The sequence below is a fragment of the Tamandua tetradactyla genome, chromosome 20 (genome assembly GCF_023851605.1).
Source record: "Tamandua tetradactyla isolate mTamTet1 chromosome 20, mTamTet1.pri, whole genome shotgun sequence".
Classification (NCBI taxonomy): domain Eukaryota; kingdom Metazoa; phylum Chordata; class Mammalia; order Pilosa; family Myrmecophagidae; genus Tamandua; species Tamandua tetradactyla.
The window spans coordinates 30,635,967-30,651,651 of NC_135346.1; the positions used below are offsets into that span (position 1 = coordinate 30,635,967).

Sequence of the window (15,685 nt, forward strand, 5' to 3'; positions counted from 1 at the left end):
CATATTGATATTTCTTTTAGTCTCCAGTGTCTTGGAACAGCCAGAAGGAAAAACCTAAAACTGTGGAACTGTAACCCATACCAAACTCTGAAATCTGTCCTATAGCTAATTGTTGCTATGTGCTTTGAAATTTATTGCATTTTTGTATATATGTTATTTTCACACACAGAAAAATATTTTTTTTAATTTAAAAACCATCACTTGTAGATTAAAGTCTTTACCTCTTGACTTGGTGTCCATGGTTTATTGTGATCTGGCCCGTCCCTAGCTCTCAAGCCTCATCTCTTGCCACCTTCCTGCCTCAAGTCTAATAGCCACACTGGACTGCACACACTTCCATGTCTTACCCATGTGATTCCCTCTGCCTGGAATTCCTTCCCTGCCTCCACTGCTCTAAAGCCTATTTCTTTTAAAACTCGCCTTAGGCTCTAGGAAATCTTTTCTGATTCTCCCAGGCTAGTTTAAATGCCCCCTTCTCTATATTCCCAGAAGACTCCACATTCATATCTATCATGGTCTTATTGCAATATATTGAAAGTATCGATTTATAAGGACATCTCCTTATTTGATGATGAGCTTCTCAAGAGCATGAACTGTATCTGATTCATCTTTGTATCCCCAGAGCCAATCACAGTGTCTGGCACATAGAGAATGCTCAGTAAATATCCTGCTACACTAATGGCATTGTGTAGTGCACATCTAGGGATACAGAGATGACCAGGCTCAGCTACTGCCCTCAAGGTTATCAATTATTGGAAGAAGTAGGGTATGGACATGATATGCAGCTAATAGACATGACCCTTCTCTCACAGTTAAGGGAAACTCTCACTCCATCCTTGTCCTTGAATGGATGGAACATGGTGGGAGAAGAAGCATTTCAGCTTTGCTTTGTATGTTATGGCTGGAAGTGTAGTGGGTTGGGAGGTTGGCAGTAGCAATAAAGTCTTCGGTATGAGAAATTGAGACTTAGTGCTTAATAGACAGACCAGTCATGACCTTGTCTCTAGCATACATGCATAAGTATCTTTAGTTGTTACTGAGACTAGGTACCTCTCCATCTAAGGACTGTTTTCCTCTGTATTTCATTTTTTCCTCAATTGTCAATTATTTGTTCATCTACTTGGACCAGATATCAAGTGAATTCTAGGCCTATGTTTGAGACATGAATGACCCAGGCTTTTGGAGATCCACACTTCCTATCAATTTTTCCACTCTCTTATCTGAAATCATTTCACTCTTCCACCTGATTAAAGACTCTCCCCTTTCGATGGCTGCACAATATCGCATTTGTAATTAATGCCGTGAAATTACACTTAGAATGGTTGAAACAGCAAATTTTATGATTATATATATATATATATATATATATATATATATATATATGTATGTATGTAGACATATCGTCATCTATATTGCTGATTGGAATGTAAAATGGTGCAACTGCTTTGGTGAACAATTTGGCAGTTCCTCGAAAAGTTAAACATAGAGTTCCCATTTTAAAAACAACACAAAAATTTATCCTCCTTCAAAGTTATATTACTTACCAGACCATTTTGGGCAACATAAGTGGGAAGCCCGCTTGCTAGTGCCCAATGGTCAGGAGGTGGATTCCTGTAAAGGTCAAAGACAAATGGTGACTTTTGCTGCAAGGACAGCTGGACTAACTTGAATCTAGATCAGTCACTACCCTCCTAGTACTTTTCAGAGGTTCCCAACACCCTCTTATAATCTCTATACCTGAGTGAACCCAAAATCTTGACTGAACATCAAATATCCTAATTTAAACATGGAGAAAAGAGTGACAAACACAGCAATTTACTGGTTCTCCACCAAGTTGAGCCACCCAAGAAAAAAGAAAAAATTCATTCAAAAAATCGTTACTGGGTCCTAAGCAAAAACAGACCTTGTCATTTCCTTCATGGAGTTAGGAGCTTAATACCATGGATGAGAATGGGAAACTCAGCTATGGTGATTTCCTACCATATACCAAGCACTAAACTTAGTACTTTACATACTTATTTGTCCCTTACAAAAATATTGCGATTTTGGTCTTATAATGGTTTCTTTGTTTATTGTTAACAAAAATACACATACAGAAAAGGGCATAAAAAACTTAGAAAAGAAGAATTTATACCTCAACTTCAACATTGCCTCTTGCCAGAATATCCAGTCAGCTATCTTCCCCAGGAGAATTTTGACTAAGGACTTCACCATCCCTTTATTTAGTTTCCAGCCTGCAGCCTGCTCTATGGAGTTTAGGCTTGCCAGAACCCATGGTTACAAGCTTGGAACAGCCAGCATAAGCTGGCAGAAACATCTTTCTCAGGGCTCAGAAAACAGCTAAAGGACAGGAGTAGTGAGAAGAGTGCCAAATCAAGAAAAAGGCATTTTAAAAGCAATGGGAGGGCAGGCGATGGTGGTGCAGTGGTAGAGCTCTTGCCTGCTATACCAGAGACCTGGGTTCGATTCCCGATGCCTGCCCATGCAAAAAAAAAAAAACAAAACGATGGGAACGTATAGTCCCCTGGCTGACCCCACCCCTATCCCTTTGCAGGCTCAGTGTGGATCCTGCCCCTGTTCCCAATATAGACCTCTGGCCCAGGTTCCAAAGAAGCAGAGTGGCCCTTGTGTACATGCTCAGAATATATATGTCTGCCCCCACTGTCTGGTGGTGGCCTGAAGGACCCATCTTCTAAAAACTTACCCTGAGTGTAGAGGGTATCTCAGAGAGCTCTCCTACAGAACGCTGTGTGGCAGCAGTCACGTCGTGCTGCCTGAGAAAAGGAATTGCTAACTGTAGGACATACAGTGCTAGGCCCAGGACCGTGAGGAAGCTATTTCCTAGGGAAACATATGTAGCTGTGTAAATGGGGCAATTCCTTGGGTCATACACACCTGTCCCCAGACAAGACCCAAGGGCAGAAAAAATCAGACAGGCCCCTAGCTTTGGCCTCAAGCTATTCTCAAACAATCCATTGTATGGATAAACCCAGAAGGAAAGCACTTTCATAGGTCAATCAGCAAAGACTCAGAAAGGTGGTTTTTTCCCCTTCTTTTTTTTTTTTTGTTGAGTCCTGGCATTCGAGGAAAACTCAGTCATAACACTATATGAATAAAGCTTAAGAAACAGACACCACAGAGTCTGAAGTTCAGCAGTAACACATTAAAAAATAAAAATATCCATGTTTCAACAAATGATTACAAAATAAACAAGGAAACAGGAAACAATGGCCGAGCAAAGAAAAGCAAAAAATTAGAAATTATCGTTGCAGAGGACCAGACCTGGAACATTCCAGACACTTTTTAAAAAATGGTCCTAAATATGCACAAAGAGCTAAAGAAAAACACGGATAAAGAACTACAGAAAATCAGAGAAAAAAAATAGATGAACACAAAAGAGAATATCAATAGAAAGATGGAAATTATGAAAAGGAACCAACGGAGCTGAAGACCATAATAACAGAAACTGAAAATTCCCTACAGGGTTCATAGCAGGTTGGAGCTGGCAGAAGAATCAGTAAAGTTGAAGATAAGACAATTGAAAACATTCAGTCTAAGGTGCAGAAAGAAGAAAGAATGAAGAAAAGTGAACAGAGCCTGAGGAACCTGTGGGACACAGCAAGTGTCCCAAGATACTCACTGTGGGAGTCCCAAAAGGAGAGGAGAAAGAGAAAAAGGCAGAGAGACTATTCAAAGAAATGATGGCTAACTTCCCAAATTTAGTGAAATATGTGAACATACACACCCTAGATGCTCAATGAATATTTAGTAGAACTCACGCCTGAAGGCATCTTGATCTGGGAGTCTTTGTGGAAAGATTTTGATTTATTTTATTGTTATACGACTATTTTGGTTTGCTATTTCTTCTTATTTCACATTTAGTGGGTTGCATTTTTCTAGGAATTGGCTCATTTCATCTAGACTTATTTTTTTGTATAATATTGTTCATAATATCATCTTACTATCGTTTTAATGATGGTGTCATTATAATTATGTTTCCCCTTTTTGTTTCTGATACTGGTTGTTTTTATTTTCCTCTCTATTTTTTTGCTCAGTCTTGCCAGAGAGTTCTCAATCTTATCAGTCTGTTCAAAGAACCAGCTTTTGGCATTTATTGACACCAAAAGCATCTATCATTTTCTAATTCATTAATTTCTGGGATTATCTTAATTATTCCCCCTTTAGACTTTCTTTGGGGTTTTCTGTTTTGATTGCTTGTTACTAGATTTTTTAGATGATGTGATAGATAACTTCTGTTTGCCCCTCCAAATCCATTTTTCATCCTGCTCCATTTGGTCTCAAAAAGCTGACAGCCCTCTGGCTTCTGGTTGAGTTTGGCCACAGGGGAAGACTGGCAGAAGACTGAGAGAGGTAGAAGAGAGAGGTCAGGTTATTCATTCCCCTGGCTGCATCCTGGCAAAGTTGCTTTGGACTGGCTATATCACTAGACTGAAGATGAATCCTCCTCTCCAGGTGATCTAGTCTACATGACTCTTTCTCCTTCCAGATTCTGGAAACCTCCATTTGGGCTTGCGAGTGGTAATAGCTTCACTATTACTAGCATTCTCTGTTTTGTTTCCTTCACTTCCTCCACAATTTGTCCCTTTGCAAATAAATGTTCCTTGAATTATCCTGATTTTAATGTGATCTCTGTTTTCTGTTGCAATTCTGTCTAATAGAGATGGGTACACAGCTCATTACTTTTTCAGTGCTTATTCTTTTATAATATGTGTATTTAAGGTTATATAAATTTCCCCTTATGCATGCATGACTTTTACTATCAGTTTTTCAGAACTGAATATTTTCTTGTTTCTACTTATTCACTCTTTTACCCATGGATTATTTGGAAGTATATCTTTTTTTTTTTTTTAAGAAGAGTATTTCTTAATTTCCAAGCATATGGGGATTTTCTACTTAACTTTTTATTATTGGTTTCTAACATATTTTCATTGTGACCCGAGGACATTCTCTCTGATTTCAACTTTTTGAAATTTGCTTTATGGTCCAGAATACGACCAAGTTGCATACATGTTTTAAAAGATTAGATGTTGTATAGTTTAAGGAGTGGGGTGCAGTGTTCAATATATGTCTGTTAGGTTATGTTTTGCACTTATATTATTCAAACATTCTATATTCACATTGTTTTAACCTGAAGTGAGTATGGGTTTGTCTGTTTTCTTGTATTTCTCTAACTTTTTTTAAATTTTGTTTTATATTCTTTAAGGCCACGTTATTAAGTGTGTACAAATGTAGAATTGCAATATTTTCCTGTAATATAAAGGTAGCTTGACCTCTTTATCATTAGGAAGTGACTGTCTTTAATCTCTACTAATGCTCCTTGACATAAAGTCTTTTTTTACCTGATTTTAATATAATTATACCAGTTTTCTTTTTATTAACATTTGCCTGTCATATCTTTTTTCTTTCTCTTCCTTTCAATTTCTCTGAATTTTTATCTTTTAGATGGGTGTCCTGTACATAAATATGCTGCATTTCCTCATCGCTAGGAGGTAATTAATTCTTAGATGAACTCTTATTTTATACTTCTGAGGAGAAAATGCTGCCAATTATTCTATAATGCAATGCTTTGTATCACTTGTAATGTTTACTTTATTCATATTAACAGAGTTGTTACAGCATTTACATACAGATTTTTGCCGTATATCCTAACTTTTCCCTATTGTTTTTTTCTGCCATTCAAAGTAACTTTTTGTTTTAATGCCACATCACTGTGTAATATTTTTAAATTACTTTATGTAGCAATTAAATTCAATGTGGGTAGTAACCAACAATATACTAACTCAACTGGCTGCATCACTATGAGTGGTTATGACCAAGTTCACACGCAGGCAGGCAAGGAAGACTATGTCATGACTGCCATCTGGCTGACAGCAATGGTACCATGTCATTGATTCTATTTCAGAAATGTCAAAATGTAGAGACTGTGCATCTTAAATCACTAAAATGTGATAGCCTTGTTTCTTTTCCAGTCTGAAAATCTTTGTCATTTAACCGGAACATTTAGTTGATTTATATTTAAAATAATACTGTCATGTGTATTTAAATATCATTTTAATGTATGCTTTCGGTTTTTCCCAGCTGCTCTATGTTCGTTTTTTAATCTTTTATTTTTGCGCTCTTTGGTTTGAATAAGTACTGATTTACTACTCAAATTTCCCCTCTATTAGTTTGGATGGTACTTACCATGGAAACCATTATAGATGTTTGCCAATATTCTGGCTCTCTCTCCTTCTGGACATATTGTAGGATTGCATTACCTACCCACTGGAGGTGAGGTATGGCTATGCGACCAGCTTTGGTCAATGAGATGTGAGCAGAAGTGATGTGTGTCACTTGCAGATGGACTTTTTAAGAGCCAGCATGTATTTGGCATGTTCTGTCTTCCCTAAGAAGACAGGGAACAAAACAACTTTTTGTTCCAATGCTACTTCATTGTGTAATATTTTTTAATTACTTTATATAGCTATTAAATTCAATGTGGGTCATAAAGAACAATACACATGGTGACTGCTCTATCAACCTTGGTCCCTGCCTATGATCAACACATTCTATTCCCCACCCCACCCACCAACTAGCAATTGACGTGTAATGGGATGGTAATATAAGTTTTTGTTGTTTTTACCACGAAGATTGTGGGGCTTTGTTAACACACCAGTGCTGAGCTTATCCTGACTGATACAAAATCTGGTACCAGATGTGGAGAAATAGGAACCCTTGTACATTGCTAGTGGAAATGTAAAATGGTACAGATGCTGTGGAAATGTTTGGTGGTTCCTCAGGAAATTAAAGTATAGAATTGCCATATGACCCCGGCAATCACACTTCAGGCATATACCCAAAAGAAATGAAAGCAAGGACTCAAACAGGTATTTGTACACAATGTTCAAAGCAGCAATATTCACAATAATCAAATGGTGGAAGCAACCCAAGTGTCCATCAACTGATGAATGGATAAGCAAAATGTAGTATATCTATACAATGGAAAATTATTCATCATAAAAGGAAATGAAATCCTGATACATGCTTTAATGTGGATGAAACTTGAGGACATCATGATGAGTGAAATGAGCTAGACACAAAAGGACAGATACCATAGAATTTAGTAAATCTAGTAAATAACTAAAATAGGCATTTATAGAAACAGAAAATAGATCGCCAGTTATGAGGAGGAGGAGGAATGGGGAATTATTACTTAATGGGTGCAGAGTTTCTGCTTGCATTATGAAAGAGTTTTGGTAATGGATGGTGGTGATAATAGCACAACACCATGACTATAATTAATACCATATAATTTTTTACTTGAAAGTGATTAAAATGGGAAATTTAATGTTGTATATATGATTGCTGCTACAAAGTTTTTAAAAAGTATTCACAGCAAGAGGTGCATGGGTAGTTTGGTGGTAGAATTCTCGCTTGCCCTGCAGGAGACCTGGGTTTGATTTCCAGCCCATGCACTAAAAAAAAATAATCCACAAATGGTGCTGCAATAACAGCATACTCACATGGAAAAAGAATGAAATGTGACTCCCACTGCACAGCATACAAAAAAAAAAAGCATTCACAACATTGTGAATGTAATTAATGTCACTGTATTGTATACTTAAAATTGTTAAACTGGTAAATTCTATTATATATTCATTTTATCATAATATATATTTTTAAAAGTTAAAAAAAGAATTGTGGCAGAAACAGTGCTGCCAAAACAAAACAACCTAAACTATTTAACATAGTTTAGGGGCTGGTTGGAAGGCAGCAAGATAAGTAGTAAAAGAGGCTAGAAGGAGATGATGCTTGACAAGCAATGGTGAACATTAAGGAAAACTATGACCTGTGATAACTTGGAAGACAGATAATGAGCTTAATAAACTTGTCCTACATAGAATCACAGTCAGCCTGCCATCTCCCATGCAGGGGTTCCCTCCAGGGTCACGGTCACTTATTCCATCACCCCCACCACTCAGAATGGTTGGAATGAATGCATTTGACAAGATAAAAGAGAGAGAGAGAGAGACGAAGGGAAAAAAAGAGTCCTCATTCAAGCAGAATTATAACGGAATAGACGGGGTGGTTCAAGGGAGCTCAGTGGTAGAATTCTCGCCTGCCATGCGGGAGAACCAGTTCCATTCATAGACCAGGCATGCCCCCCCCCCCCCCAGAAAAAAAGCTTATAGACAAACTTCTTGGAAAATGGCGGCATAAGAATGCGGGATTCACCCTGTTACATAGGACAGATAGGGGATGGGGCAAAAATGACTGGGACTGCATTCCTGGGGGATGAGTGATAGAAGAGGGTCTCCAGTATTTCATAGGGAGGAGAGCAGGGTGTGTCTGATCAGCTGTGACCCCACTGGGGGCAGGTGGTGGTGTGCAAGGAGGTGCAGATCTGCGAGAACTGACCATCCCTTCCCTCCAGCCTGTCCCAGCTGCTAGCTGGGGAAACCTTGCCGAGCAGCATCAAAGCTGGCAGTGTCCTCGGGATGCCCAGAGGTGTGCCTAGCTGCCCACCATGAAAAGTTGCACCCCTGGAAACTGGGGACACCCCTGGGAACTAGGAGGCAGCCACCTGGCCAGGCAAAGTGAATAGTTGTCCTGTCAGGCATGGTGAATGGTGGATCTGCTTGGCACTGAGCGCTGCAGATTACCTACTTCCCTGGGCACTGCAATCAGCTCCCTGGTCCTGTGTGGCCTGCCACCTGCCAGGAGCAGCCCCCGCTCCAAATGCCATCTTTTTAAAAATTATTTTCTCTCCCTTCTGTGGGCATCAGTCTGTGGTCATTCCCAATATATCTTGGGATGTCTCCTCTTGACTTTGGGGCCTACTACTGCTGAGGTGTGTGTTTTTTAAATATATATATATATACATATCTTTTATTTTTTTATTGTTATTATTATAGGGGTACATGGGTGCATGGACTGGGAATCAAGCATGGGTCTCTCGCTTGGTAGGTGGGCATTCTGTCACTGAAATACATATACTCTGCAGTCCAGCTTTTAATAAACCCTCAAGTAGAATTGTACCCCCACATGAGAGCCAAGCCTTGGTTTAGTGGGGAATTACTGATAAACAAAGAGCAAAAGCAGACCTTCAACACAAACCAAGTAAATAGAAAACTTTAGATGAGTGAAGGAAACCAACTTTCAAAATAACTTTATTAAGATAATCAAATGCCCCAAAAACAAAGAAAAACACAAAGCATGTGAAGATCCTAGCAGAAATGGTCCAGCTGAAAGATCAAATCAAAACACTGGAGGGGACACAGAGTATGGAACAACTACTTACTGATATTTATGAAGAAAGAAAGGATATCAGGAAGACACTAGAAGACCATAAAGAAGAATTTGAAAGATTAAATAGAAAAATGGCAGATTTCACAGAGATGCAAGATATAATAGACTAAATTAGAAATATACTAGAGACACATGATAACAGATCCAAAGAAGCAGAAGGAAGAATGAGTGAGCTAGAAGTCAGATAAATTGAACTAGACCACACAAAAGAATAAATGGCAAGAAAAAGTGGAAAAAATGGAACTGGACCTTAGGAAAATGATAGACAATGAAAGGTGTACAAATGTAAAATCACTCATATCCCAGAAGGAGAACAGAAGTAAAGGGCTGGGGATGTTAATTAAAGATATAATAGGAGAAAATGTCCCAATCCTTATAAAAGACATAAATATGCAAATCAAAGAGGCCTAACAAATCCAAATAGAATAAAGCCAAATAGGCCTATGTCAAGACTTATACTAATCAGACTGTTAGATGTTGAAGAGAAGCAGACAGTCCTGAAAGCAGCATGAGAAAGGTGATCTACTACATACAAGGGAAGCCACCTAAGACAGAGTTTGGACTACTCAACAAGCACCATGGAAGTGAGAAGTCAATGGTATGATATATTTAAGATCCTGAATGATAAAGGCTTCCAGCCAAGAATTCTGTATCCAGACAAGCTGTCCTTCAAAGCTGAGGGAGAGATTAGAATCTTAAAAGATAAAGACTAAGAGAACTAGTCAACAAGAAACTTGCCCTACAAGAAAAACTAAAGGGATCCTGTCCGTTGAAGAAAAAGACAGGAGAGGGAGGTCTGGAAGAGGGCACAGAATTGAAAAGTAATAGTAAGTGCAATTTAAAGGATAAAAAGAGAGAGGGGGAGATAATATATAGATCTGACAAATAAAAACTAAAGGATAAGATGGTAGGTTCAAGAACTACTTTTACATTAATAACTTTGAACATTAGCAAACTAAACTCACCAATTAAAAGATACAAACTGGCAGAATGGGGTAAAAAATATAATCCATCTATATGCCATTTACAAGAGACACGTCTTAGACCCAATGACACAAATTGATTGAAAGTGAAAAGATGGAAAAAGATATTCTATACAAGTTGTAGCCAGAAGAAAGTAAGAGTGGCTATACTAATATCAGATAAAATAGACTTTCAATGTAAATATGTCATAAGAGACAAAGAAGGACACTACATATTAATAAAAAGGATAATTCACCAAGCGAAAATAACAATCATAAATGTTTATATTCCTAATCAAGGAGCTCCAAAGTACAACGAGGCAAACAATGGGAAAACTGAAGGGAGCTTTAGAAGGTTCAATAGTAATAGTGGGAGACTTCAGTACACCACTCTCCACTATAGGTAGAACAACCAGACAGAAGATCAACAAGGAAATAGAGAACCTCAACAATGGGATAAACTAATTAGACCTAATAGACATATATAGATCATTACACTCCAAAACACCAGGATATACATTCTTCTCTAGTGCACATGGAACATTCTCGAGGACAGATCATATGCAGGGTCAGAAAATAAGTCTTTTTGAATTTAATAGGATTGAAATTATCCAAAGCACTTTCTCTGACCACAACAGAGAATGAAGCTGGAAATTAATAACCATCAAAGAACCAGAACTTTCACAAATATATGGAGATTAAACAACACACTCTTACATAATCAGTAGGTCAAAGTAGAAATTGCTAGAGAAATAGGTAAAGCTCTAGAGATGAATGAAAACAAGAATACAAGATACCAGAGCTTCTGGGAGGCAGTGCTGAGAGGGAAATTTATTGCCCTAAATGCTTATATTAAGAAACAAGAATGGAGTGATGCAATGGTGGCTCAAAGAAAGAATTCTCTCCTGCCATGCCAGAGACCCGGGTTTGGTTCCCAGAGCCTGCCCATGTCAAAACTAACTAACTAACTAACTAAGTGTGGAGAGCCACCTCCCGGGTCTGGCCTAGTGGACACGCTGCGGCCTGCTCTAGAGTTCCCCCCGCCCATCGAGTGAGTCAAGATGGCGCCCGCATCCTGTTTCCGCGTATGACGTACGCGCCCACCAACCCTATCTTCCAATCACCTCTGTATACGTGGCACTAACCTATTGGGTTTGGGCACAGTATATAAGAGGTTACCCGGACAGGGTGGGTGGAGACGACCCATAGGGAGCCGTACCTGACGGCCGCATAGAGGTTGTTCCCCCGCGGGGTATTCTGTCCCGCGCAGAATTTGTAACAGAGCTTGCAAGCTTAGCTCCAGTAAAGGTCTGTGCTCACAACTGCAGCGTGTCTCGAACCCGTGTCTGTCACTTGAGTCGGTTTGTCTGCGTCTGTCTCTCTCTCCCTCCTGTTCCCTCCGCCGGCCGGGGACCAGAAGCTGAGCGAGACGGCGCCGGACAAGTGGTGGCCCGTACGGGGACCCTTCTCTCTCGACACCTCTTCTGCAAGGAGAGCCGTACTGTCTCTTCTTGAACTGAGAAGGACGTGCATCCTGAGCTCGCAGCGGACTTCCCGCGCCTGATCACCGCGAGAAGGTGAGTACTTCTTATTACGTGAGAGTTAAGGCCCGCGGGCTTTCAGGTAGCCCCGGGGACTCGGAAGAGCTCTCCGAGTGATTAAAGTACAGTGCCGACTGCAAACATGGGGCAGTTCGGAAGTTTACCTTTGTTAGCTCCCTTAAAGACCCTTTTAGCGGACGGCTCCTGTGAAAGTGAGCCGCCCACTTGTAAGCCGCCAGAGTCTGGCGCTAGTTCAGACGACTCTGACTCAGAGTCAGATGGTGACGAGACCGAGGGTGCAGACGCGCCTCCGCTGATCGATTGGGGGAGGCCCCCTGTCTCACCCACGCAGCCTTCCGCCCCGCCAGCGTCTGCTGCAGGGGCGCGGCGGCTTCCGGTGAATGGTTTTGGTGATCTCGCCAAAAACCCTCACCACGGGCTCCCTCTGGTGGCCGAATCAGGTAATTACAGTGGCTGCTCTCCAACTTCTAAGCGCTTGTTAAAAGGAATGGGATATGTCCCCGGCAAAGGCTTAGGAGCCTCATTGCAGGGGCGCGCAAGGCCTATACAAGCTGTCTCCAATTCTGACAGACGAGGCCTGGGTTTTTCCTAGGGGCCACTGAGGAGAGATTCCCACCCACACCTATAAAACTAAGGTGGAAAACTAAGACTCCAGTCTGGGTGCCTCAGTGGCCCTTATCACAGGAAAAACTCTCAGCATTACACACTCTAGTGTCAGATCAGTTAAAAAAGGGCCACATCATTCCCTCCACATAGAGGTCTAGTCCGTTGGAAGGATGTCCTGTCAGGACAATGGCAAGGCCCTGACCCAGTACTCAGCTGGGCCAGAGGCTCTGTTTGTATTTTTCCCCAGGAGCCAGGACGCTAGCCAGTGTGGGTTCCAGAAAGACTGGTGAGAACCGTGACATCGCCCGAGGAGGCCAAGGAGCTGTTGCCCAAAAAACCAACAAGCCTTCAACCTGAACCATCAGATCAGGCCTCCAACTCTGCTGATGACGGCGGCGACTGACGAGATGGCAACGAAAACGCCGGTCACCCTTCGATTGTTTAGAAGGGGGACCAGTTTTAATACCCCCCGCTCTCCCAACAGGTGGAATCAGACCTTAAAGTGCTTGGGAAGATCAAGTTAACCCCCGTTGCCTTCGACCTTTCCAAACTGGGCGAGACTGTACAAAGTCTGTGGAACCGAGTCACCTCTTGGTTCTCTTGGCCCAATTTGACTACTTGGATTCTCGTAGCGGTGGGACTATTAGTGGGATTAGTCACTGTTAAATGCTTGTTAGAACGCTTGTTCCAGACACAGCAGCAATTGCGTGTTACTACCATGTTGGCTATGTCACTCGCCCCTGGTGCTCCTGACAACGACCGCCCTGCTGCCCAGTCCCCCATTTCACCGTATGACCCATCCTGGCCACTCAGGGCGGGACGCTCGAAAGCAAGACCCGCTGCAAGGCCCATGGCTGTGTCCCGGGTATAAAAGGCGGCGCCAGGAGTCATAATTTTAGTCTCAGGATAATCTCTACGGCGGAGTAACGGTCCTGGCCAGACTAGGCTCCAGCCATTGCACAGAGATGCCTAGCGACACTTTCGACCCTGGTTGCCGCTCTCCTGCCCCCCTCCTAACCCAGTTGCGAGGCGAAGCACTGCAGGGAGAGTCACGTGGTTTCCAGCTCACGGGCTCTCCGGTCTCTATATGAGGTGGCATTCTGGTTGGTGCCTAGCAAGCCTAGTCCAGACTCCCCAAAGCACCAAAACAAGTAGTGGGCCGCTCAGGTCCATGGGAGCACACTCATCAATGGAGACACTGGGTCAAAATAAATAAAAAAAGGGGAGATGTGGAGAGCCGCCTCCCGGGTCTGGCCTAGTGGACACGCTGCGGCCTGCTCTAGAGTTCCCCCCACCCATCGAGTGAGTCAAGATGGCGCCCGCATCCTGTTTCCGCGTATGACGTACGCGCCCACCAACCCTATCTTCCAATCACCTCTGTATACGTGGCACTAACCTATTGGGTTTGGGCACAGTATATAAGAGGTTACCCGGACAGGGTGGGTGGAGACGACCCATAGGGAGCCGTACCTGACGGCCGCATAGAGGTTGTTCCCCCGCGGGGTATTCTGTCCCGCGCGGAATTTGTAACAGAGCTTGCAAGCTTAGCTCCAGTAAAGGTCTGTGCTCACAACTGCAGCGTGTCTCGAACCCGTGTCTGTCACTTGAGTCGGTTTGTCTGCGTCTGTCTCTCTCTCCCTCCTGTTCCCTCCGCTGGCCGGGGACCAGAAGCTGAGCGAGACGGCGCCGGACAACTAAGTAAACAGAAATGAGCAAAAGTCAAGGACTTACCTTCTCACCTGGAGAAATTAGAGAAAAAAAACAGCAAACTGACCCAAGAGCAAATAAAAGAAGAGGAATAACAACGAGTAAAGCAGAAATAAATGAACTGGAGAACAACAACAACAAAAACAATAGAAAGAATCAACAAAACAAAAAGTTGGTTCTTTGAGAAAATCAATAGAATAGATGGACTCCTAGCTAGACTAACAAAGAAAAAAAGAGGGAGGATGCAAATAAACAACATCAGAAATGAGAGTGTCATTACCATGGATACTAAAGAAATTTTAATCATTCATAAGAGAATACTATAAATAACTACATGCCAAAAAAACTACACAACTTAGATGAAATGGACAATTTCCTAGAAACACATGAACAGCCTATACTGAATTGAGAAGAAATAGAGGATTTCAAAAAACCAATTACAAGTAAAAAAATTCAATCAGTCATCAAAAATCTTCCTACAAAGAAAAGCCCAGGACCAGCTGGCTTCACAGGAGAATTTTATTGAACATTCCAAAAACAGCCAACACCAATCCTGCTCAAACTCTTCCAAAAAAATTGAGGAAAAAAGAATGCTACCCAACTCACTTTATGAAGCAAACATCACTCTAATACCAAAACCAGACAAAGACACTACAAGAAAGGAAAACTACAGACCAACTTCCTCAATGAACACAGAAGCAAAAATTCTCAACAAAATACTAGCAAACTGAATCCATTGACACATTAAAAGAATTATACATCATGACCAAGTGGGGTTTATACCAGGAATGCAAGGGTGGTTCAACACAAGAAAATCAATCATTGTAATACAGTACATTAACAAATAGAAAGGGAAAAGTCACATGATCATATTGACTGATGCTGAAAAGCCATTCACCAATATTGAGGATCTTTCCTGATAAAAACACTTAAAAAGGCAGGAGTTGAAGGAAATTTCCTTAATATCATAAAGGGCATATTTGAAAAACACATAGCCAACATCATGCTTAGCAGTGAGAGCTGAAAGCATTCCCTCTAAGAGTGAGAACAAGAGAAGGATGCCCATTGTCACCACTATTATTCAACAATGTACTAGAAGTCCTAGCTGGAGTGACTAGACAGGAGGAAGAAATAAAAGGCATCCAAATAGGAAAGGAAGAAGGAAAACTTTGATTATTTGCAGATGACATAATCCTATACCTGGAAAATCCTGAGAAATCTATGACAAAGCTACTTGAGCTAATAAACAAATTCAGCAAAGTGGTGGTATACAGGATTAATGTACAAAAATCAGTAATGTTTCTATACACAAGTAATGACCTATCTGAGGAGACAATTAAGGAAAAAATTCCATTGAAAATTGCAACCAAAAGAATCAGGTATCTATAAATAAGCCTAGCTAGTGATATCAAGGATTTGTACACAGAATACTACAAAGCATTGCTAAAAGAAATAAAAAATTTTCTAAACAGATGGAAAGATGTTCCATGCTCATGAACAGGATGGTTGAATGTCATTAAGATGTGAATTCTACCCAAA

General features: G+C 41.1%; 1 protein-coding gene across 1 annotated transcript in view; it reads right to left on the reverse strand.

The window, feature by feature from the left end:
• The window catches only part of PDE6A (phosphodiesterase 6A), a 78,840-nt gene that overhangs the window by 38,746 nt on the left and 24,409 nt on the right, over positions 1 to 15,685 (reverse strand). The window contains exon 7 of the mRNA XM_077138074.1: positions 1,545 to 1,611. Coding sequence (XP_076994189.1) covers positions 1,545 to 1,611 — 67 coding nt within the window. The remainder of the gene's footprint in view (positions 1 to 1,544; positions 1,612 to 15,685) is intronic.